General features: G+C 33.5%; 1 protein-coding gene across 3 annotated transcripts in view; it reads right to left on the bottom strand.

Annotated features, from left to right (window-relative positions):
* Positions 1 to 6,562: 6,562 nt before the first annotated feature.
* Positions 6,563 to 26,251, bottom strand: part of LOC133849593 (innexin shaking-B) — a 105,450-nt gene continuing 85,761 nt past the window's right edge. For all 3 annotated transcript variants that reach the window (XM_062285777.1, XM_062285779.1, XM_062285778.1), the window contains 5 exons: positions 18,416 to 18,570; positions 18,279 to 18,343; positions 15,936 to 16,102; positions 15,682 to 15,860; positions 6,563 to 15,616 (listed from right to left, as the gene is read on the bottom strand). In XM_062285777.1, the coding sequence (XP_062141761.1) occupies positions 15,424 to 15,616; positions 15,682 to 15,860; positions 15,936 to 16,102; positions 18,279 to 18,343; positions 18,416 to 18,570 (759 nt within the window). In that variant the 3' untranslated portion in view covers positions 6,563 to 15,423. The remainder of the gene's footprint in view (positions 15,617 to 15,681; positions 15,861 to 15,935; positions 16,103 to 18,278; positions 18,344 to 18,415; positions 18,571 to 26,251) is intronic.

The following is a 26,251-nucleotide window of genomic DNA, read 5'->3' as shown; positions in this document are numbered from 1 at the left end:
TTTCTAAGAAATATTTAAATGTTGTATATTAGTTGAATGTTCATATAAAAATAAATTTCTAAAATATTTGTGAAACTTGCAGTACATTTAAATTTATATACTATTTAAGTAAAACAACGTTGAATTCACTTAAATACACAACAACAACAAAAACAACAACAAACTAGCACTAACCATTTTTGTATTTTTTTAGGGAAATAAACTCGACGCGTTTTACATGTTGCAAGAGTTTGCAACTGTGTTGATGACTAGATGTTTGCAGAGCGTAGAAGGGAGGAGGAGAGAAGTGGGTTGAGCAGAGGATGGATGGGGGAAGGGGAAGGGGGTGGGGAAGCAAAACAGTTGGTTAGTTTCAAAAGGATGCGATTGATGTGCAATGATCTGTGGACGTTGGAGAGGCCATCGGGTGCAGTCGGGCCTGCCGGATCGAAGTGTTTAATTTGGCAAATAGGCGCCAAGCTCATCAGGGCTCAAAGAGGGCGCTGCATAAACAAACTCTGAATGGGCACGCTGACTAATGAATGGGAGACGAATGAATCGCTGAATATACTGAATATTCAAATACTCATTCTCACTTGCATGTTCATCTGTTTAGTGTTTTATTTTTCATTTGCCATCATTGACAAAGTGTATGGCATGGCGAATGTTGAGTAGCCGTCAAAAACAAATACAAATGCAAATGCAAGTGCAAAAACAAAATCAGAGTGAACAAACAAACCAGTGTCCATTTCTAGTTGTAGTTACACTTACATTTTCGCTTCTCTACTCTTCTCCACTCTGTTTTTTGGCGGGTTTGTGCGTTTCCGTTTACGAACACCCAAAATAAATATAAAAAAGGAACCAACTCGAACACGGGAAAGCGGCGCTTATCGTCAAAGAGGCATCTAATGCAGTCGAGGGTAAAAGAGAGAGAGACAGAGAGGGAGAAAGATAGAAAGCGAGAGAAACAATTGAGTAGAGTATAGCGGCATATTGCTTTTTGGCATACGATATGTGCGGGGTGTGAGAGGATGACGCTGATGCTGAGGCATCACCTTCTTCTTTTTTACGGAAATTCAACCCAATCAGCGGTAATTATGTCACATGTAATACCTTTACCTATTTATTCAATAGACTTATGTAGATCGATCGATGATTGCGATGCCGATAACAAGTGATTCTCATCTCTACCGGAAGCCGTTCGGATTAGTCCATCTTGTTTTCATAACATTGTCGAAGCGGAGCCGAATCGCATTTTGAATCGGAACCCGACACAACACCAAACAACATCGCTTACTTCATAAATTGAGATCTGCATGGCTTATTTACGCAATACTGCACATTTTTTAGAAGATCGAGTTCAGATAAACATACAATGTATGTTTTATATAATTAGTTGTGAAATTGATTGAATACTATACACTAATTGATGCATTTTAATAATTTAATCTGATGAAGAAGCAGAAATTTTTAAATTATATGTACCAAAGATTTTTTTCACTCTTAACATGTTAAAAATTAGATTGACAAACAAGTTTTGCTAGATTCTATGATATGCACGTCGAATTATGTCTTTGATTTTCCCACCCAAAGAAGTTTTATTTATCAGACACTAAGTGTCTGCTTGCAATGACGATACTAAAATGAGTATGCTACAAAAACACAATACTTATTTGGAATAAATTTGGAAATAAAAAAAAAACTGACAAAATTAAAAGTCCGTTTAAATTGAAAAAATTCAATTTTTGTGTGGTAAATAATTTTTTGTAGCATACTTTGAGGGTGCGCAAATGCAAACATTTATCCTTATTATATCTATAACTGGGCAGGTTCTTGAAGGATTTTCAAAGGACATGCATTTTTATGTTCACAGAATCCAGCACTACCGATTTGCATTCAAGGATTTGCAGGATCAAAGAAAAAATTTTTTTCAAAATTTTTCAAAATTTTCTAAGGGGGTGGCATGCAAAAGTTGTCATTAATTTAAATTTTTCACTGCAACTTGGCCATTTTAAGGACGATCCGGATGTCCTTTTCCAAATCGATATATATTGATGTAAGTGTGCTGAAACCATAAGAAAATCCTTGAAAGTCCTTCAAACGGCTGAGATAAAATATGTTTTCCGTTTACAAAAAATTAGATATCTTTGGAGTCCTTGGCAGGATCAAAGTCATATAAAAAGTAAACAACTTATATTTAATGAAGCTATCATCTGGCCAAAGGACATTCAAATCGTCCTTTTACTTTTCGAGATATTCAGGATTTTGTGTTTTTAACGAATTTCCCTTAAGTCTTGAAGCCGAAAATTTACAAGTGTTGGATTCTTAGATGACCCCTAACTTTTTTAATGCCAATCGATAGATTTCGAATAGACAAATCGAATGCAACAGGTCCTGCCAAAATGCGTAAGGATATGCCCGAACTAGGATCATTTTAATAATTTATAAATAACACCATAGCATCGGCAGCAAACAATTTTGTGTTGCATACTTTCGGGCTGAACTTATTTAAGTAGTCACAGCAACAACGAAACATAGATGGCGCTTTTAGTGACTTGTTGCTTGCTAAGTGGCGAGACTTAAATTATTGCAGCCCCAAAGTCTGCTATACATAATTAATATATTTTTAGGGGCTAAATACAAATATTCAAATTGAAAAATAACCGACAGAAATGCAAACCGCTAAAACTTAAAAATTACTTAAAATTATGTTATTTGCAGCTTTGAAATTTTCTAAGGGGGTGGCATGCAAAAATTGTCCTTAATTCAATTTTTTCACTGTAACTTCGCCATTTTAAGGACGATTTACATGTCCTTTTGTAGATTGATATTTATTGATGTAAACATGCTGATACCATAACAATATCCTTGAATGTCCTTAAAACGGCTGAGATAAGATGATTTTTTCGTATATAATAAATTAGCTATATCTCTAGAGTCCTTCGCAGGATTAAGCTGATATTAACGACAAATAACTTCTATTTGTACCCACTATCGGCTGACCAAAGGACATCCAAATCGTCCTGCTACTTTTCTAGATATTACAAATTTCATATTTTTGACATTTTTTCTTTCGCCCTGAAGCCGAAAATTCGCAAGTGTTGGATTCTTAGATGACACCTTAATTATTTAATTCCAATCGAAAGATTTTGATCTCATTAATCGTATGTGACAGGTCCCGTCGAAAGGCGTAAGGATATGTCCTAGATAGGATTCTTTTTCTGATTTCTAAATAACACGACTGCTCCGTGCAGTTAACGCATTTGTGAAGCATACTTTCAGGCTGACCGATTTAGCCTCCAGATCAAAAGGCATTTACCAAATTTTAATTTGGTGTAGCATACTTTCAGACTGCAACAATTAAAATCGTAGTTTCAACAAAAAACATAGATGGCGCTACTACACTACTTGCATTTTCACTGCTTGACAGAGGTGCATCAAAAAATAAACTGCTTGCAATCTAAAACACACTGCTTGCGTTGTTTGTTTGTATTTCAGCTATCTGCTGATAGATGGCGGTAGTGCTGTTTCAAAAAGTTGAGCAAATTGTTTTATAACATTTCTGTTCGAAAACCAACGAAACCATTAAATAGTGCAGATTCCGATTTTTTAGTGTTGGAATAACTATGCGTTATTCTTCATGAAAATACTTATTCATCGATTTAAGTAGAATGCTTTAAAGTTCCCAACGGTATACCCAATGAAAAATACCACTTAATATTTATGTATATTTCGTAACAAATCGAAAATTGTTTTTATTACTTTCTGATCAAAATCATACAACGTTGTCAATTCGTTTTATTTTGTTTGTTTTTTGGTTTTTATCGCATTATAATAATGTGTTTCTTTATCTGTTTTGTTGTTTGGTTTCTTGTTTGTTTTCTTTTTTTGTTTTCTTTCTTTAATAGTAATTTATAATTATAATAATTTATATAATAATATTTGTATAATATTACTTGGTAATTTATTAATTCTCATTATGCTCCACCCTCTCTCTCTCTTTCTTACTGGCATTACCAGGCATAAATCGGCCTCACACGCTGATTTCACCCCGAATGACCCCTTTAACCTTTTGTTTTTGGTTTTTTTTTTACCATATATCTTTTTACCTTTTACCATTTACTTTTACTTTTACTTTTACCATTTACCATTTACCGTGCCTATATCAATGCGTGCATTTCAGCACTTAATTGCTTTTTATGTACTTTACTTTGATGCATACGATTTTCGTTCATTTATTTTGCATTTTCGTTTTCAATTTGCATTTTCATTTTCAATTGATTTTCTTTTCTTTGCCATTTACTTGTTATGTGTAATGCGACATACGCTTTCTGCAATATTTTTAGCAAGTAAAATTAACTAATTGTAAAATAGATGTATCTGTTTATGTCTGTATGTGTGTGTGTGTGCGTGTGTGTGTGAGTGAGTGTGTGTCTGTGTCGGTGTGAGTGTAAAGTAGTGTGTGAGCAACTGAATGCCATGTGTGAGTGTGAGTGTGTGAATGTTATTTACAAGTCAAAGTGTGTTTGTATCTGTGTGTCAATGTTCAGTATAGATGTGTGTGTGTGTGTGTGTAAGGATGCTTAGAGTTAAATTTTACTATTGGATCTCTCTGCATTTCTCCTCGATTTATTGTATAATATTATCATATTATTATTTGTATTATTGTGTAGTATTATATGCATATACTCTATGTATATATGTATGCACGCCTCTTTACACCTTACGTGTTGTATGCTGCACACTCGCTTATATATATAAGAATATGTTTTGTGATCCTGAAAATGATGTATGCTGTACGGTTGTCAATCAGTTTTCCAGTTTTCTTCATTCTTCTTTCATCCCATCTCATCTCATCTTCATTCTGCTTTAGCTTTGCTTTTCCACTAGTTCATAGACTTGTTTTATGGTATATTTTTGTTTCGTTTTATGTTCTTTAACTTGTGTGTAGCTGTTTTTGTGTATAATTTATTACTTACACTGCTAAAAATTCACGTTTATATCCTCAATATAGGGGCTTCATATATGTGTTTACTGCCATGTATATTGTATAGATTTTGTTTTGCATATTCTTTTTTGGTTTTTTGGTTTTTGGTTTTTGGTTTTTGGGGGCTTGCTTCATAATTAGTATAGACTAAAAATCATGTCGTTATAGATACATACATCATAACATATTGCCGCATGTGTCACATGCATAAGATGTGAGTCCATGGATGTTACGCATACGACATGTATACCATGTATAGTATTATTACTCTGCTCCCGATATGCCCTCCACGGATGCCTTTTACTATTCTGCTAAGTATTTGTGTTAAATAACTTGTTTTCGATTTTCGATTTTCATTTTTCTTTTTTCGTTTTCGCTTATGGGATCATTCTCATTTTTTGCTTGCTTGCTTGCATCTTTCTTTTGCATTCCATTTGCTTATAAGTAATAAATTGATTTTCTCGTTTGGTTTAAATAATTTTAATCGTAATATATACGTGTATGGGCCTTAAGTTTAAGTACTTTACGTTCTCGTTTTTTGTTTTTTGTTTTTGTTTTTTGTTTTCTTTTTTCGTGTCACTCATTAAAAATTTATAAACTGAGGACGTTTCTTGCTGCTCCATTTATATACATACATATGTATATATTTATGCGTATATATGTATACATATATTGTATTGCAAATACATAGATACATATAAATACATATATATGTATATACATACAAATATATAGCTTCAAATTAAAGCTTTATTAACCATGCTCGCGTTTTGTTTTCGTATTAACAAAATTAAACGTTTTCATAATAATCGTACACAAGAGTTACATAAATCTTTATGAATCCATAGTTGTGTGTGTGTGTATTTGTTGTATTATTATTTTATATTGTATTATTATAATTAGTTTGCTATAACTAGTTAAAGTTGATGACAAAAAAAAAATACATTACAATATTCACTAATCCGAGCTGCCAACTTTTTGTTGTTGTAGCACGCAATTTGAACTAGTTTTATGTATACGGTATTTGTTTAAGTATAATATATTTTAATTTCAATATTTTTGTTTGTATATGCTTATAAGAATTTTAATACAAATTAGAGATACGCTTAGTATCTAAATTGTAAATACGAACTATTTTAGTATTATTATTACATATTTTACTTTTATGTATGTTCTTTCTTTTTCGTTTTCTTCTTCTCATTCTATTTTGCTGTTTGTGGTTTGTGGTTGTTGTTGCTTTTGCTGCTGCTTGTGTTGTTGTTGTAGTTGTTTTCTTATGGCGGCATTAAGTACGAGTTGTGTATGAAAGAAACAGGGAGAGAGTGAGTGAGAGAGCGAAATAGATATAGTGGGGGGATGTCCACTTTATCAGCTTCGTCTACACGAGGAAGAATGTGAAGGAGAGAATGCGAATACGAATGCGAATGCGAGAACGAAAAAGAGAAAGAGATAGAGAACTAGAACGAGAACGAGAGGGAGAGAGAAATACACAACCAGAGAAATTCTCTGAGAGATGGTCAAGTTTAGATTTAATTCGATTTCTTATTATGATCGAAGGATTTGTTGACGAAAAGATTTGTTGGATATGTGTGTGTGTTTTTTTTTTGTTTTTGTTTTGTATTTACTCGCTTTTTTCTTTGTATATACTTTATTGAAGATTTCTCTGGTTCGAATGGAAATGAAATGAGATTTGAAATAGTCGAGATATTCGCTCGGATTCTCAATAGAATAGAATTCGTTTAATTTTATTTTGTGGAATAGTTGATAACCGAGAATGCAATGTATGGATGTGTGTGTGTGTGTGTGTGTGTCTTATGTATGTACTATATAATAGTTGTTGTTGTTGTTGTTGTTGTTATGTATAACCTATTTAAATGTGTATAATTGTTTTCTTTCTTTTGTGGTATTATGGTGTTATTTCTTTTCTTTGTTTTCGTTTTCGTTTTTGTATTGTAATTATTTTCTTTGTTTTTGTTACTGCTTTTAAAATCTTTGTTTTTACTTCAGTTCTTTTTGAATTTCATTTCTTTTTTGTATTTGTTTTTTTTTTTGTTTTGTTTTGTTTGTTTTTTTTTTGGTTTTTGGGTTTTTTTGTTTTTGTCTGTGTAGATTTGTTCTTGTTGTTGCTGTTGCTTCTTATTTTTGCTTCTGCTTTGCGTCGACTTTTATTCCTGTTTTGTCATTTCGGCTGCTTCTTCCAGTTGTTCGTCCTGTTTTTTTTTGTTTGCTGTCGTCTTGTCTGTTTCTGTTATCTGTTATCTTTATAAGTTGTTTGCCATTCATTGTATAAATACTTTTTCGTTAATGCAATATTTAATAATTCTCATTTTTAATATTCATTATTAATTTTGTAATCAAAATTCCTCTAGTTGAAGGCAATCGGCGAATATATTTGAAATTATTTATGCAATTATTTTACATACGTTTTTTGTTCATTTTGGTTTTTGTTTTTGTTTTTATTTAGTATTATTTATTTATTATTTAGAATTAATATAATTAGTTTAATTTGTCATATTCTTTGTGTTTTGCATTTAGTTTTGACTTAACAAAAGTTCTTACTAACAACAAAAAAAGAAGTGAAAACCAAAGAAGAAAACATTTCTCAATTTCTTATAATGATCTTTGTCTGCATCTGCAAAAGTCATCTGAATCTGGAAAACTTAGATGTAATTTTGCTGAACGTTTCTCATTTCTAATTACGATCTAATTCGTTACAAAATACATATCATATCATGTATTCACTGTATATGTACTTGTATATAAGTATATAAGTATAAGTTTTGACTATAAGTATAAGTAATTACCATATGTATATAAATATATATATACACATATATATATATATATATATATATATAAGCATATAAGTTCAAGTATAATAATCCGTATATACAATCGTATGCGTCTTCATACTTAGGTGTTAATTAAAAGTCATGCTTACGTTTAAAATACCATTCTAATTATTGTTAATAAAAAAATTGTTTCCAATATGATTTTGGGCACTATTTATGTACAATCTTTTAGTTTAACTTGTTTTTGTTTGTTTTTTGTTTTCGTTTTCGTTTTCGTTTTTTTTTTTTGTTTATATAATTTGAAAATCACTTTAAGGCAGTTTTCTTATACTTCAAAATTGTTGTGCTAACGAGAAAGGAACTACATTCATTTTTTTTTTCTTTTTTTCTTCAAAACTTATTACTTATCTTCACTAAACTCAATTCAACTAGATTTACTACCCAAAAAAAAAAAAAAAAATCTAAGAAGAAGAAAATGTAATATGAAATAATCGTTTGCCAACTGTGTGTGAGATGTGAGAGGATGAATTGAATTGAATTGAATTGAAGATCGAATGAAATCGAAACACAAAATTTATTGCAACTCGAGATTGATCCAACTGAGATGCTTGGATACATTTTTAGGAACTACTTTGCGTCTGCAGCTAACTGCATTTAACCGAAATCATTTGCTTTTGCGATCTAATTGCGGAGCTAGCCGAAAATGTTTGGAAGACAACAGAAACTCGATGCGATGCGATGCGATGCGATTTGAGTTTCTTGATTTCAAAACACAAAACAGATTACTAAATGCGGATAACACGGATACACAGATACAGATACACAGATACAACACAGATATTCATGTACATAATATACATATGTGTGCGTGTGTGTGTGTGTGTGTGTGTGTGGTTGGAGTGCATGTTAATGCTCACGCATTGTACACACACAAATATTGCCTTTAGTTCTTATTTCTCATTTTCTCTTTTGTTTTTTTCCCTTCTTCTTCATCTCATATTGTTTTTGTTTTTGCAAATTTACTAATTATTGTCTGCTATTTATTCACACATCGTACAAACGCATGCACACCAACTCGCACACACACCCACACCCACACCCACACACACACACTTGCACACACTCAGAATTAACACAAATACAACAAATTTGAAAGGTAAGCAAGGCAACAGTTAAACGTTAATCGATTAGAGAATGGGGAACAAATCGAAACTCGAAAGAGATTGAAAATTCACACCTGACATGCTGCTCCTCCTAACTAAAGTAGCGAACAAACTAAGCGAACCGAACCGAACCGAACCGAACCGAACCAAAAGAGCGAGACAGAGAGATACAAACACACGCCAACTACTTATACCCATTTCTTTCTTTCTTTCTCCTTGTTTTTTTTTTTTGTTGGTTTTCGTTTTTTATCTAAATATTCAGCAATTTTCATTGTTTTCAATTTCAATTTGAATTTCATTTTTTTTTTTTTTTTTTAGTTTTTTTTTTTTTTTTTTAGTTTTTTGCATGTATTGTGTATAAGTATTGTATTGTATATTGTTTAATTTAATATGCTTGCAGGTTTTGCTTTGCTTTTTATTTCGTTTACTTTTACTTTTAGTTTTATTTTTAAACTTTGTCTGAGAATGGGAATTGGCAGTTTCAGATTTTTCATTATCATATTTAGTATTCTATTAGAACTTCGTATTGTACAATTTCGACTTCGATTTCAATTACATTTTCAAAAAAAAAAAAAAAAAAAACGTAACTTACATTTTTCTGTATGTAATAAAAAGATTTGCACTATTTGCACATTCGTTATTATTAATATTATTTATAATTATAATTATTATATGTATTCATCAAAGAGCTGAACTAAATGTTATTGCATTTTCTAATCGAATATATTTGATTTAAAATATAAGTTGAGAAAAATTTCACCAATATACTTCTTGATAATTCTTGATCATAGACAATTGACCTACTTATTTTTCTCTTTGCTATATATGATCGATGTGCTGAGGGTGGCTGAGGGTGGCGGAAAAGGGGGAGGAATAAACAGAGCAAAGAGAGAGGTGAGCAGAGGTGTGGAAAGGTGTGAGAAGCAAGGAGAGAGTGTGTTTTTTTTTTCGTTTTTCGTTTTTCGTTTTTTTTGTTTTTTTGTGGGATCATTGAGGGAGCGCGCATTCCAATCTCATCTTCTGAATGAATATCGTAATATCGTAAATAAAAATCAATAAACAATGATATGTATTCGTTTTATTGCCGAATGAAACAAAACCAACATAAATTAAAGTCATAATTAAAGGAAAACAAAAAAAGAATCTTTATAAAATGTAATATATATTATGTATATATGATAAAAGCTAAACTATTCAGCGACATTTCGAAATTGATCACATAAATTTACCAATCAACGAAAAGAAAGAAAACAAAACAAAACAAAAGTCAGTTTGATTTGAGAGCGTGAGATTTGAATAGCACTCGGTGCATTTAAATATAGAGTATAAACTATGTGTGTGTGTTTATTTTGTAAGTAAGTGAGGATAAGTTGAGAGAAAGGGTTTCTTCATTTCTTCTTCTTCATTTCAAGTTCGTTGTCACATTTATTGCTCCTGTTGCCTTATAAAGAAGATTCGCCCCAGTCGCAGGAGCGATACCAGATATATTCTTAGATTGTATTAGGTATTATAGTAGTAGATCTTGCCTCTTGTGTGTGTGTGTGTGTGTGTGTGTGTGTAGAAAGTTATATAGAATCGATGCGATCTGTGTTGTGCCTGAAGAAGTCACTCGTGTTAACAGGAGAAAGTCCAAAAATGTTCTGGCTGCTGCTTCTAGGGGGATTTTCTTTCTGTTTTCCTTCTATGTTATGCTTCTGAAATGTCTCTGTATGTGTGTGTGGGTGTGTGTGTGTGTGTGTTCTCATGCACATAATCAATTGGTTTACCTTTTCTTTAATATATGTATGTTTGTATGTATGCATATAAGTACTTATTATACTTGTAACTAATACAGTTCGTATTTGATTTCATTATTCTTTTTGGTATTTAAATCGTAGTTTATATTGCGGCAAACACTTTGAAAAATAAAGTCTTGCATTGGAAAAAGAAAACATTATACGATTATGATCGATATTTCGTTAATCAATATATACTTGCTAGTCGATATACGATATTCGATACTCGACATTCGATACTCGTTACACGTTACTCGTTACTCGTCACTCGTCACCTGATGATGAGTTAAGATATTTTACAATTGCTTTTTGTTCTCAATATGCGTCTCGTCTCGTTTCTTTTGTCTGAATGAACCCTGCACCTTTGCACCTCTCTAACTAAGTATGTATTTGTATTTGTATTTGTATTTGTATGAGTATGAGTATGTGTATTTGTATGTGTGGTATGTGAGAGTATTATGAGCTGAGTTCATATACAGATAGATAGATATTCCTTTTCTTTTCTTTTCATTTCACTTCTTTTCTTTTTTGTTATATTTATGTACGTATCGCATTAACACTAACAACTAATGGCAATTTCCTTGTATTTATTTATATGCATAACATATTTCCAGTGTAATTATGGTTTCACGGTTCTCTTCTCCTCCTCCCTGTCATAAAATTACATTGAATATCAATTATGCTTCGTTTCGTTTCGTTTCGTTCCGATTCGATTTAAATTATCATTGATTATTCACTAATTATTTTCATATTACTCGTCTTTATCTTCTTCTTCGGTATTGCATAGATTCAGTTTGTATTCAAATTTATTACTTATTCCCATCATTCATACTCAAAACCCAACAAAAAATAGTAAAACAATAGTCAAAACAGAGCCGAAAAAAAATGTGAGAAAGAAAATCAAAGAAATGAATTTGTTTCTTTTTGTTTTTGTTTTTTCAGTGACTAAATTCCGTCATTATGTTCTTTTAACTAGACTTTAAGCTTACACATATTTGGCTATAAGCAGTTAAAAAAAATACGCTAAAATTACTCGTTATCATTATTGTTATAATTATTGTTTTCTTCATCTTCTATTAAGTGTTGTATGGCGACATAGAAATTAGTTTTTGTTTTTTTTTTCTCATTTCCATTTCCATTTCGATTTCCCTTTATCTATTATTATTATTATTATGATTACATCCAAAACCTTGTTAGCTAAAATCTAATGCGTCTTTGAGTATGCGTTGTCATGAGTACATAAACCGAAATACCTTGATCTATATAACATAAAAAGTATAAGTATTTTTGAGACTGAGAACTGTGGGGATAAAAAGTGAGCTCAACTCATCGAAGGAATTGCCTTGGCATTGCAGCTGAACTCTGGAGACTCTGGGGGAGATCGTATCTACATACTAGATGTTGTTTTTTGTTGTTGTTGCGAGTCTTTAAACTACATTTGTGTGTGTGTGTGTTTCATGTGTGTGTGTGTTTTTAGCTGTTTTAGCTGGCAGTGACATTTATTTTCATTGGCTTGGCTTCTTTGGCTGTGTCTGATGCGTCTTTCATCCTTATGTCCTTTTTGGGAAAAAGGGGAAGGGAGGGGGTGGGGCTTGGAAAGAGAGAGCTGAACTGAGGATTACAATTGAAAGAAATGTTTGTTTGTGACTTATTTTGGTCCGTTTTGCATTTGCATTTGCATAATGAGTGTTGTGGATAATTTGATCAGACGAGCGTTTGTTGAACATTCATTCATTCATATATATAATAATATTTTAGGGCAAGAGATTCACTGACTGGGAACAAAACCTAAATCTTACAAATTAGAATGTGCTTCAAAAAGTTTTCTGGACGGATATTACAATTTGTAGCACATGACGTGTGGTCAATTCGATGTGAATGAGCGTTATTCTGTTTTTTCTTTGTTTGTTTGAGAGATTGTTCTCGCTGCACATGATAATCGTAGAGCCTTTTCTCTCTCGTTCTATATCTTTCGCTCTCTCTCTCGCTCTCGCTTGCTCTTGTGGGACAGCCGCAATGCCAAAAGTTTGAATGGAGAAAATAATGATTCATTATTTTATTACCCTCTGTTGATCTGCTGTTTAAATCATAATGCATCAAATTGTGTTAAAGTTTTTTTTTTCCATTTTTGATAATTGGAAAATGATTTCATTTAATTGATTTCTGAGCCCGCTTTTAAGTCCCCTCTTCTATATGTTTTTGTATAATTGGAGAATCAAAGTCATGATTTATAAGTACTGGGAAATGAACTTCCGTTCTCATTTGAATTTCCATTTCTGAATCTATTTATGCATGTTTAAAATATGATCCATGATCTGTCCGTCTGTCCGTCCGTCCGTCTGTCCGTCCGTCCGTCTGTCTGTCCGTCTGAGTTCGTAATGTTTGTTATTATTTTAATGGTTATATAATGATGCGCGCTAGACTTTTGACCTAATTAAACTATATATGTTTGTATGTATGTATGCATTTGTAAGTAGGTATGTAGGTATGTATGTATGTATGTACGGTTCTTTAAAATTTCTGCATTTATTTCTCCTTTTGTTTTGTTTCGTTTCTCTTCGTATTCTCTTCGTTTTATGGTATTTGTATGCGTATTTTCTGTATTTTATTTCCATTTACTAAACTGTCGCTGATATTTACTGATATTTTTTTGTTGATCTTTACATTTAGTTCGGTATCATTTTCATTTTCATTTTCACTTTCATTGAATTTTTTGTTTTGCTTTTTTTGGTTTTTTATGTTTTTTGTATTTTTCTTTGTTTTGTTTGTGGTTCTTGTATACAAAATTTGGTTTTGTTTTTGTTGCTTTTTTGTTTGTTTTTGTGTTGTTTTTCGTGTTCTCTTTTTTTGTTTTGTTTTGTTTGGTTTTTGTTTTTGTTTTTTATTTTACCTTTGGTTTCTTTAGCGGGTAATACAAATACTTAGAGTTAGACAAAAAAAAAAATCTGTTTGTTGTTTATCGTTATATTATATATGTATGTATATGTATACTTATGTAGTATATACATATATGTATAAGTACGTGAATCTATATATATGTACACACCATATACATATATGTATGCATGTGCATATATATATAGATATATATATATATATAAGTGTGTATTATATTTAGAATTATTTATATGCCGTTCTTAATTAACCTACATTCGAATACATGAACACTTCGAGATATCGTTTTTGTTTTGTTTTTCATTTTGCATTAATATTATAATTATTATTATTATTATTGTAATTGTAATTATTATTATTACTTTTGTAATGACTATTATTATAAATATAATAAGTGATTTTAATTGAGTTGAATTTAATTTAATTAAACGTTTGTTTTTGCCTGCTTTTCTCATTTCTCATTTCGCTTTTCGCTTTCCTCTTCTATATAATCAATCCTCTTCATCCTCTTCGCTTTTCTATTTCTACTTCAATCCCCCCAAACTGCTTCTCTACTCTATTCATTATGCGATATTCCATCCAATTCCTATTCAATCGTATCGTATCGAAGAGAGAGAGGAGATCATCTTCTCTTCTTCTCGTCTACACTTGAAACAGTTTCTTCTGTTGTTGTTGTTGTTGTTTTTGCAGCTCTTCTCTTCTTGATGATCGTCTTCGTCTTCGTTTCGCCTTCTTCTGCTTCTTCTTCTTCTTCTTTTGCGCTGTCGTTGCTGCTCGTTCGATGTTGTTGTTGTTGATGTTGATGTTCTAATTGTTGTTGTTGTTGGTGTTAAAATATAGTGCATGATGTTGCAGTTGTTTGTTTTTTTTGTTGTTTTGTCGTTAATACAGAAATGCAATTATACGCGGGCGTCGTCTCGACTTCGTTGGTGTTTTGTTATGTTGCTGCATGACAAGCAAAGTGCGGGGCGGGGCGTAGGCGTAGGTGTGGGCGTGGGCGTGGGTGTGGGCGTACGTGCGGTATGAGTAATGCCGCATAAATGTCTTGTGCATGTGTGAGTGTGTGTGTGTGTGTGTGAGTGTGAGTGTTGGTTTGTGTTTATATGATAGAGAGTTTCCTTCAATTCCTTCATTTCAATGTCCTTTCCTTGTTCGGCACACACTTTGTTCTTGTCCTTGGGCAACTTTGCTATTTTTTTTTTGTCGTCGTCGTTAGTTCTTGACTCCTTGACTTCACTTGTATCCATGGGCCACGCCCCCAGACGCAGTTGCCACGTGCATCCGTTGGCTGTGTCCTGTGGCCAGCTGCTGCTGTCCACCTGTTCTCCTTATCCTGCTGCTTCCTTCATGATTGGTCTTTGATCTTCAAATGCCTTAAATATTCGTTGTTGTTGGTGGTTGATTTGTTTGCCTTGCTTCTTTCACTTTTCAGTTGTGGTTCTTCCGAAATATTCGTTGTGTGTGTTGCTTCTTCTTTAACTTCGGTTATGGATTTCTATTGATACTCTAATGTTTAATCTTGATCCTTTATCGTTCTATCTATCTGTGTGTTTTACTCTCTTGTGACTGAAAATGACTTCGATGAGTTGTTGTTAGCATTGACGATAGTTTTTTTGGTTGTATTTGTAAGATACGTTTTTTTTTCAGTTTTATTTTTGAACTTATGAAGCGGCTGCTGCTGTTTGTTGTTTGTTGTTGTTGTTGTTGTTCTTCTTCTTCTTGATTTTACTGTTGTACTAATTTGTTAAAAGTTCTTGTTGTTGTTGTTGTTGTTGTTGCATTTATATGGAGACGACATATTGCATTTTGTATTGTTTCTAATACTCCCAATATCATGCATCCTGTATTTCACCTTTCAATCCAGGCACCCTGTGGTGTTGGTTATGTCCTAAACGATTCGCTAAATCCTGTACAACATCACGAAATATAACTGTATCTATATTTTCACCTAGTAAATACAACAAAAACCAATCGCCCATCTTGGAACGACGAACGATTATTTCAATAGCGTCACGACGCACTAACCTGTAAAAGATAAAAGAAGGAAAAGTCAAAATGATATCAAGATAAATAAAAGATACAAGACTCACCTAAATCGCATTCGAAATAAATAGACCCTCATTCGAGGTGAGAATATAATAACCACCCTGTATATTAGCGTTAATAATGTGAGTAACGTTAATAATATAAACCAAAACCAAAGGAAAATGTAAATTTTCTCATTAACAACATTTAATGGTAAAATGCAAATGGCGTCGTGTTTCTCCACCTATAAAAAAAAAACGGAATATATTTATAATATTACCAATCACAAATCAAAAAAAAAAACCAAAATAAAACTCACCTCCCCACTTGAACCATATTTAAAAAATGTACATTTGGTCATTCTGGGAAATATGTAAATCATCGGATCCATGCGATCTTCCTGATCGGTCTCCATATAATCTATCACATCCAAGCCAAATGTCATAAATTCGCCATCGAAAAATCGATTCATAAGAAACATTTGACCTATCGGAATAGATGAAGAAGAAAAGTCATGCGTGTGCATATAATATATATAAAATGTATTGTAAATTGTTAACATTAAGTATACGCAGTGTGGTCAGTGTTTATACCACCAACAAAAAGAATAATTGCCACCTCAAATTTATGGGTTCATTGCTGCCTCTGTCTCTGCCTCTGCCTCTGATTTTTCCTTTCTATACCGTGTGTTTGTGTATGTGATGATGATCTCAGGGAAATGTGTTGTTGATAAAAACGTTGTAAATAAGTCCGCACAGGAGCCACATTATTAACATGTATCTTTATAATTGCAACTCGCAATTTATTTATTTAAACAATTATTCGTACTACCAAAAATAAAGGAAAAAACAATCAATCTTGGCAGTTAAACGCAAACGATTTCCAGTACTTTTGATTACGCTACGTTGTAAGGCCCTGCCCAATAAAAATCAATACATTTCCAATTCCAATTAAGAGCAATTAGCGCGAAATTCGAACTTTAAATTGTGGAAGCAATTCTAATTTATTATGTAAAATGAAATGTTTACATCTCGTGGCAAAGCAATTTGTTAGCCCTAAATGATGTATTACCGGTTCATCAATTCAAGAGTAAATTGTAATTGTTTTTATAAAATATATGGCAATATATTTTTATGTGCTTATTTCGCAGAAATGGGAATGAAGAAGCGGATGTGATTCTTTATCGTATTATATGCATAATAAATTGGCCAAAATTATATATTTATTCTTTTGAATTGGGTTGAGTATTCATGAATGAAGAGTCATTTGTTATACTCTGATTAATACTGGGAAATGGATTATATGCGGATTTATCCATTTCAATTTATCATTGTCTGCATTTCCTGAACTCATATTTTTATGATGTGTAGAAAATATATTTTAAGAAATTATATATATTTTTTTTAAACCCATAAGGTAGAAGAGTTTAATAACTTTGTGGCTGCAGTAGGAGACATACTTGATCTGCGTCAACAGCCGAGATTATATAGCCATGTCCGTCTGTTTGTCCGTCCGTCTGTTTGAACACCTACATCTCAGAGATTATAAGAGATAGCGATATAAGATAAACAGACAATAATCACTACAGTTTCTATGATGCCAATAAATTTAGAAATTTGGAAATTAATTAGGAAATACTTTTGTTTGTCCATCGGTGCGTAGCTGCTTTAACTCAAAAGTTGGTATATTTAACACTCTATAGTATTTTTTAAATATACTCCCTTATATACAATATACCAGATATATCATTTAGTATATTTTAAAGGTATATTCTCAAATTAATACCGCACTATTTTGCTTTTATTCAAAATATCGGGTATCTCACAGTTGAGCACATTCGAGTGTAGCTTTCTTACTAGTTTTATGTTGTAAACAAAATAAATGTTAAGTATTGATATATATTTCATTTTTCTTTGCAAGTTCAAGTCATTATAATTGATTATGTTTAATACAAAACTGTTTATCAATTTCAATATATTCATAAGTATTTCAGATTTGAATGTTTATGCTCAGCTAATTGAACTTTCTTTTTTGGGATGTGAAATGTTTGTAATGCTAAACTGTCGGCTGATAACTGAATTGTGAACTGGTAATTTTAGTTGGGGCCAATCAAACGTCAAGATTCAATTAGTAAGATTGTTTTTGAACGGAAAAACTCTCGAGCTCTGAGCCATTTCTCAATATGTCGATAATAGTTGTGTGCAGTCTGTTGCTGCTCGATTATTGTTTATTTTTGTTATTTTTATGTCTTCTGACAGTTAATTATTTTGTCAGAAATCAGAAATCAGAAATGAGAAATCAGATTTCAGATTTCAGCACAGCGCAGCGCACGCGGCGTCGGTGGCAAATTGAAGCCAGGAATTCAGGAAAAAGCGATGAGTGAAATTTGTTTATTTTGATGCGGCTGCCGCCGACGTTTTCGCTTTGCTTTGCTTTGCTTCGGTTCAGTTCGTTTCGGTTAGTCGATAAAAATTCGTCATTGATTTTCCAGAGAAAAGCGAGTGAGTGTCGAACATAGATATATGCGATAGTATAGTATATGGAATATTACGTATACGCATGACTATTTGGTTAACCCCAAATTTGTTTATTGATTCGGCGCTGGCATTTGCAGCTGCTGCAGTTGATCGTTGATCGTCGATCGTTGATCGTTCGCACTTACCTATCACATTTATCAGGGCTAGCAGCTCACACACGTAGTATCTGTACGCCCACCAATTGTGATATCTAAAAGGAATCCAAGTTAGAGATGTGTAACGAGAGAGGGAGATAGAGAGATGTGATTACACTTTCACTTACCTTAAATTTTCCCATAAATAATCTAAAAGTAATTTCTTTTTTGGTTTTTTCTCGGCTTCGGAACAAATGCCTATATCTAAGTCCATGATGAGCGCATGAATCTTGCCACCCTCCCAAGATTTCCACAGCCATCTTGGTGTGTAAAATAAGATTGCCTGCAAAGAGTGAAAGAGAGCGAAAAGTAAGAAAGAGAGCAATATACATTGTGGGTAAAGGTGAGTGTATGTATGTGTGTAGGCGTCTGTCGTCTGTCGTAAAAGCGCTTTAATTTGACAAGTGACAATCGCCAGCTGTTTTACGCTGCGGTTCGAGTTAGTTGAGTTCATTTGATGGGCTCATCTTCCATCTTCCTCTTCCATCTCGTAATTCCAGTTAGAGATGGCATTGCCACAACGGTATTATATACTTAAGATCGCCTTTGGATGACCTTCTCATGCACATTTATTACTTATTTGCTAATTTCAGACTCTGTCTCTCTGTCCGTCTGTCTGTCTGTCTGTCTGTCCGTCTGTCTGACTGTCTATATTTATAGACGTGTCATCAAAACAATTAGCCGTGATCCATTAGCGAAACAGCAACCAAATCATGCGATGCGTTAAATAAATAAAAAAAACAAAACAAAATATACCACAGAAATCTTAAAGAATATATGGAGACAAAGAGAGGGCAGCAGCAACAATGACTATAAACCCAACAGACAGGCGGGCAAAGACTTAAATCTTGCCCAATTATATGGATCTTTGTCAGTCGGTTGTTGTTGGGGATATTTATGTGTGCGCTGACTGATGACAAATTAATAATAACTTGTATCGTAAATTTTGATGCTAGATTGTGAAAATTCTTGTTTACTTTGGCAGCCATCTCCATCTCATGGTCTCCATGGTCTCTGACTGTCACTGACATTTCTGCCACAAATGTGGGCAGGTGGTAATCCCCATTGGTCTGCGACAGGAGCTTAACACATGCTTAACAACAGTTTCTAATGCCCGTCGAGGTGAGAGTTCAGTTTATTTAGTGGGCGCCCAATTGGCGGCGGCTGCTGTTGCTGATGTTGTGGCTGCTGTGGCTGCTGTGGCTGCTGTCTGCGCACAGTGTCCTCCTCCCCATTTCCATTTTCAATTCCATTTCCAATTCAAATTTTCAAATATTATTTCAATTTTTGCAAAACAACAATAAGTAGAAGTCAGACGCATTCGCATGCGAATTTCGAGGAGAGGCAAACGTGCTTCTTGCCACGAAATGTTTCGCATTATTTTGTTACCGAGTGATGCAACAATATTTGTATAGGAATCGAAATTGGCGTCGCGTCGCGTCGCATCATAGTTTTATGGCCGGCCAACATCTGCGGCACATTGTAACGCCTTATGACGGCAGCACACACAGCACACAGCACACACAAAACACAACACAGAACACAAAAAAAGAAAACAAAAAGCGGACAAGTGATGTGCTCTCACACACACAGACACTCACACAGCTTGTTGCAACGTCTTGCCGGAAATCAAATGATGCGTTTGATGTGCTTTGTGGCCTTATGTACCAAGTTGTCTTAACCTCAGCCATTGCCATTTCCCTTTTGGCTTTCAGCTTACGGCTTTCGGTTTTCGGATTGCGCCCTTTTCTTCTTCTCTCGAACACAATTCAATTGAATTTGCTTTTCCTATTTGCATCTCGTTCTCGCCTGCTAAACATATAGTATTATCGTCGATTGTCAGCCTTGCCAATTGGCCTGGCCCGACGATGTGCAACAGTAATGAAAAGAACAACAATCGACATAATCTTTATACTCGATAGCCAAAGGATGGAAGAGTATTATAACTTTGTGCCTACAGGAAATGTACCTAACAGGCAGAGGGAAAGTATATATGTACATATGTTCTTCATCAGCGTCAACAACTGATATGATATTGCCATGTTCGTCTGTCCGTCCGTATGAACACCTAGGCCTCAGAGACTACTCGTATAAGATATAGAGATAACATTTTTCGACGGCACTTGTTATACATATTTGTACGATGATCAAGTTTGTTGCCTTTTTACTACGGATCTTAGTCACTATGACTGAGAATCTGGTATTTTGTGTACTCCGTAGTATAAAAATATACCAGATACAGCATTTGGTATACAATATATATGATATGTATAAAAAATATACCACAGAAATCTTAAAGAATAGATGGAGACAAAGAGAGCGCAGCATATTTTAGTATTCTCAAAGTATATTAATTTCAGTTGGTATATTTTTAATGTGTGACTATATCAATATACCAAATATAGCCTTTGGTATATCATATATACATAGCATTTGGTATATTGTATTTTTTTATGTGTTTCATTTCAGTTGGTATATTTTAAATGTGTAACTATATCAATATACCAAATATATCCTTTGGTATAGTTCACTATTATTTGCGGTATATTATTTTGGTATATTTTAAAAATAATACCACATAGTTTCGTTCTTATTAAAAATGGGTAGCGAGTATCTTACAGTCGAGCACACTCAACTGCAGCTTTCGCATTTCTTTTTTTTTTTTGTTGTGGGTGGCTGGCCAAAGGGCAAACGGACAACAACGAGGGGCAACTAGCAACTGGCAACTACTTTGAGAGGCACGAGGCAAGAGGCCTTAGACGCATATGCGTGCGTATGAAAAGCAATTTGGCAAGCGTTCAAATTGCCATAAAAACATCGCATAAATGCAACTGCAATCAAAGCTAAATGAAGTAAAAGTCAACATACGCCGCTGCCCCGTTGCTTCCTTGCGTCACTGCCACAGCCACAGGCTGCGTTGCACATTGCACATTGCACAGTGGAACCAGCGTCAGCAAAGTGCAAATTTAATAGCTACAAGTAAGAAAACTATTGTCGAATGTGCTCGACTGTGAGATATTCACTACCCATTGTGAATAAAATATTCCAAATGAATATACCGCAAACATACTGAAAATATACTATATGCTATGTTTGGTATATTGATAAATCGCTACATTTAAGACATACCATAGATTTTAAAACCAGATTGGCAGTCAAAGCAACTAAGAAGTAATTTGCCATACAGAAATATTATATTTCTTAAATAACTTCTAAAACTTTTATAAATATACGAATTTGAATAGCACATCTTTGTAAATCCTTGAAAAGTTTAATTCTAATTTGAAGAAGATTGTTGAATACTTTTTACTAATATGTTTGTAATATTTTTATATTTATAATTACATTACTTCAAATGATGCTTCAACAAATTTTGTGTTAAGTTTGTTCATCAAATTGCATTTATGTTTTTGGAACAGTTTGCAATTCAATAAAAATACATTAGAATAATGAAAGCTGCTGCTGTTCTAAATTAAAATATTAAATGCATATTGTGTTGTTTAAAATAATGAAACACCTTTTCAATGTATTAAATGTTTTTCATACTATAAGAAAGTTAAGTTTTACTTAATTTTAAAGAAGAAAGAAATACCTAAATTCGAATGATATAATTTTGCAATTATATTGAAATAAATGAATTCTTGCAAATTCGAAATACCTTTCGTTGGCAGTCTAAATTGATTAAATAAAATGTTTTCCATACTATGTTAAAACATCTTATTTCATTTGCTAAAGATCGTCTTTCGAATGTTTTCAATACTTTCATCAATAATGCTGTTCAACTTGCACACCACACAAAATGCTTGTTTATTGTTAATATAAGCTATTTATTGTCGATGCTGTTGATAGCCTGTGATAAATGGTCTTGAAATAAATGAATGTTTTAGTAAATCACAATATGTGGCCCAATGCTTCGATGTTGCACTCAGATTTTAGTATTCCATTTCATTTCATTTTATTTTTCATTTTCATTTTCGTTTTCGTATTGGATTCGAGATCGGACAAATGCACACTCCATAAATGAGAATGAAAATGAGTTTTCTTAATTATGCTCCAGCACAGACAAAATGCACTGCAACTGCCGCATTGAGAGACGACACTAAAAATATATGGCCTTCACAATGCCCATATCTCATGCTCATAAAAGAGTCGGTAATAAATATATTTGCCTGGCAAACTTCGAAAATATCACTTGTGCAGCTCGTTTCACACACTCCATAAAAACCAGAAAATAGAGAAACTATTTATAGCGAGTGTGTGTTTGAGTGTAATGAATATATTCTGTATCTGTATTTTACTGCACAAAGTGTCGAAAGTATCCACAGTGCGCAGTGCACACAAATAAGGGAAACATTTTGCATTTTCAATTAGGCACACGGAAATGCCAAAGTCCAAGGAGCTGTGTGGGCGGGCGGGTAACTTTCTCAGTCTTTGGTGTCTTTGTTTGCTGCCAAAGATTGCCAGCTTGCCAGCTTGTCAGTTTGTCAGTTTGTCAGTCTGTGGCCAGTTGAGCCCAGGTTCCGTGCTGTCTTCGACTGGCTGGCTGCTCCCACCCTGCTTTCGAATAGTGTGAACGAAAATAAATCCACATAAGTCAAATATAAACACATGTCCATGCAGCGTCGATGGGGAGTCCAGCCGTCGCGACGGCATCTCCACTCCCATCTCCCATCTCCCACTTCCCACTTTCCACTGCTGCCAACCCGTCTCCCGAACTCATCGAATTGGAATACAAAACCGAAACCAAAAAGCAACCCAACGCCCAACGCCCAACACCCATCCTCAATCTTATCCCAACCTATTGGAACGTTACGCATCCCATTTTCATTGGGGTCCACAATTTTGTGTTTCAGCATTACGCTGGCATTTGGCCAGAATTATTATTATTATTTTGTTTTTGGTTTTCTTTTTGCCTTTGCGTTTTATTCGTTTTTTTTGTTCACTTTTATGTTTGTCTGTGCCTTTTCAATAAATATCCAGAGAAATGATTTCAATTTTTGACATATCTGAGGGGAACGCTTGATCGATATGATCGCGATCGCGATCGCAATGGCGATCCATTGATGGAATATCTGTTTTGGGTACAAGTTCGTGATCATGGCTGCAATTTTGCTTTTAAAATTTTATAGCTGCATTGTCCAACTTAATGGCCAGGCCATTAGCTGATCAGCAGATGATCGATTGATCGTTGCCCGTCCCCCATTTGCGATTATCGATCTCCAAGATCTCCAAGGTCCTAAGAAACGTTTTATGCCAAAAAAAAAAGAAAAGAAAACGTATTCCAGGTGTTGTGCTCGATGAACAATTTAAGCATTGAGTCTCGGATTGATGCATTGTATTCGATTTCAGGTCGCATCTGTCGCTTTTATTAATAAATCCACAAATTAAGCAGAATGGATGGAAGATGTGTAAATTATAGAAACGCCGTCTACGCGTCATTAAGCAGGGAGAATACCATAATAAATGTATTTATAGGTATTTGGGTGACTATGACGGCGACGTCTATAATCGCCTCTGTGACACTAACCGAGAAACGCGACGAGCCGAAGCCTCCTCCCTCCCTCTCTTTCGCTCTCTCTCTTTCTCGTTGCGCTCTTTGCACTCTTTGTGCTCGGCTCCCTTTGGACGAACACACAGAGCAAAAAATATCGAGTGGGGAGACTCGACTCGACTGTGACAAAAGTGTGATAAAAATATACATTTAATATTTGTACATTGTTAGCAGGAAGATATATTATTGTGTAACCATGCAGCGCCCCTCTCCACGATTCACGATCGCCACGCGATCCGACACATATAATATTCATCTCAATGTGTGTGTGTGTGCTTGTGAGAATTTACGAAGTGGAGCAAACAAGAACGTCATCGAATGCAAACAAGGGGATGAGGTGATCGCCGATCAGATGTTCCCAATTCGATCGCGTCATATAGTCTCCCCGCCCATAGAAAGGTAATAAGTCTTCGAAATGAATTGAAAAGATTAGCTTGAAATATGTTCGATAACAAAATTGTATGAGTCAAAGGAACACAGTTTGCTATAGAAGACTTCAACTTAAGGCATGCCAAGATTAGTGATCACTTTAGGAAGGCTATTCCTAAGAAATTGTAGCACAGAGTAAAGAATTGTTAAGCTGATTTCATTACTGGATATTCTGGGAATATATTCTGATATTCAAATTCTTCAAAATGAATTGACAAGATTAGCTGGAAATATGTTCGATAACAAAATTGTATGAGTCAAAAGGAACACAGTATAGAAGACTTCAACTTAAGGCATGCCAAGATTAGTGATCACTTTAGGAAGGCTATTCCTAAGAAATTGTAGCACAGAGTAAAGATTTGTTAAGCTGATTTCATTACTGGATATTCTGGGAATATATTCTGATATTCAAATTGATTCCATGACAAGGTAATAAGTCTTCAAAATGAATTGATAAGATTAGTTTGAAATACGATCGATAACAAAATTGTATGAGTCAAAAGGAACACAGTGTGCTATAGAAGACTTCAACTTAAGGCACTCTAAGATTAATTATCGCTTTAGCAAGGCTATTCCTAAGAAATTAAAGTTTGAGTATAAAATTCTTAAGCTGATTTTATTAATGGATATTCTGGGAGTATATTTCGATATTCAAACCACCTTTCAAACTATATTCCATGTTACATTTGGTTTTGCTGCGATTTTATACGATGCTAAACAAAATACTATCGATAGTTAAATCGATAAACTGAGCAGGTTAAGTACTAATTCAAACAAGTAAGAAAACTACAGTACAGTGTGCTCGACAGTGAGGTATAATTCTTCAAATATACCAAATTATTATACCATTAAATACTAAAATATACCAAACATTATATTTGGTATATTTCTATACTACCACAATTAAAATATACGGTACGATATGTATATTTGGTATATTTATATAATACCACATTTAAAATATACCAATTGCAATTCATATACCACAAAAATATATACATATATTATAGGCTATATTTGCTATATTGATATAGCACTTCATTCGTTTTGTTTTTAAAATGTGGACTATACTGATTTTTACAAATTTTTAAATTAATTTGCAATTTTAGAAAAGTAACGAAAATAAGCGAATGCAATAAATAGCAATACCAAATATTTCTGCTGATTAAATTTAATAAAATCTTTAAACAAAATTTCGTAATCACTTTAATAAGCTCAGCTCTGACTTTATTCTTATTGAATGCCCAACATTCTTAGTCCTTTTTAATATCAAATGTATGTGAAAGAATAATAAATGATTATAAAAAAAAAAAAATCTTTCTGTAGTATAAGAAATGTAAATTAAATGACAAATGAATCTCTTTTGTTAAAATTGATTTGACTGATTAAATTTACTACTTGTAATTGAATTCAAAATGTACCGAATCGTCATTATGCACATAAATATAACTGAGTTCAAACAAAATATGTGATAATGCCAACAATAAAAATAATGAATATGTTATGCTTAGATGTAGATGAAAGTACGAAAGTAACAGAGAGAGCACTCAGCCACTTAAAATAAACCATAGATAGCACTGAGTGTTTTTCGTTCATTTCGATCGTTTTGTTTTGTTTTGTTTAATTATAATGAAGACTAATCATTTTGGAGATTGCAGCAAACAGCAGATGAAACAACTGAAAATTGGTGTGTGATTCGATCGATGAGCGAGAGTTGAGTATAATATAGTATATAGTATATTATAATAGTGTATAGTACGTCACAACAAAGTGAAACTATGGGCCAAGCAAGTCAACTGTTCGCTGGCCTTGAGTGTGCGTAAGTGAAATGTTCGCAACAGCAACAGCAACATCAACATCAACAGCAACAATTCGGGTTATACGGACATGTTTAAACATTTTCATTGGCCATTCAAATTGCTTGCGTTTCGCTTAGAGCGAAAACAACAAAAATAAAAAAAAACTAGACAACAACAATAATTAC

Source organism: Drosophila sulfurigaster, chromosome X (genome assembly GCF_023558435.1).
Source record: "Drosophila sulfurigaster albostrigata strain 15112-1811.04 chromosome X, ASM2355843v2, whole genome shotgun sequence".
Taxonomy (NCBI): Eukaryota; Metazoa; Arthropoda; class Insecta; order Diptera; family Drosophilidae; genus Drosophila; species Drosophila sulfurigaster.
The sequence above is the reverse complement of the archived record's forward strand: the minus strand, read 5'-3'. Positions and strand labels throughout refer to the sequence as shown.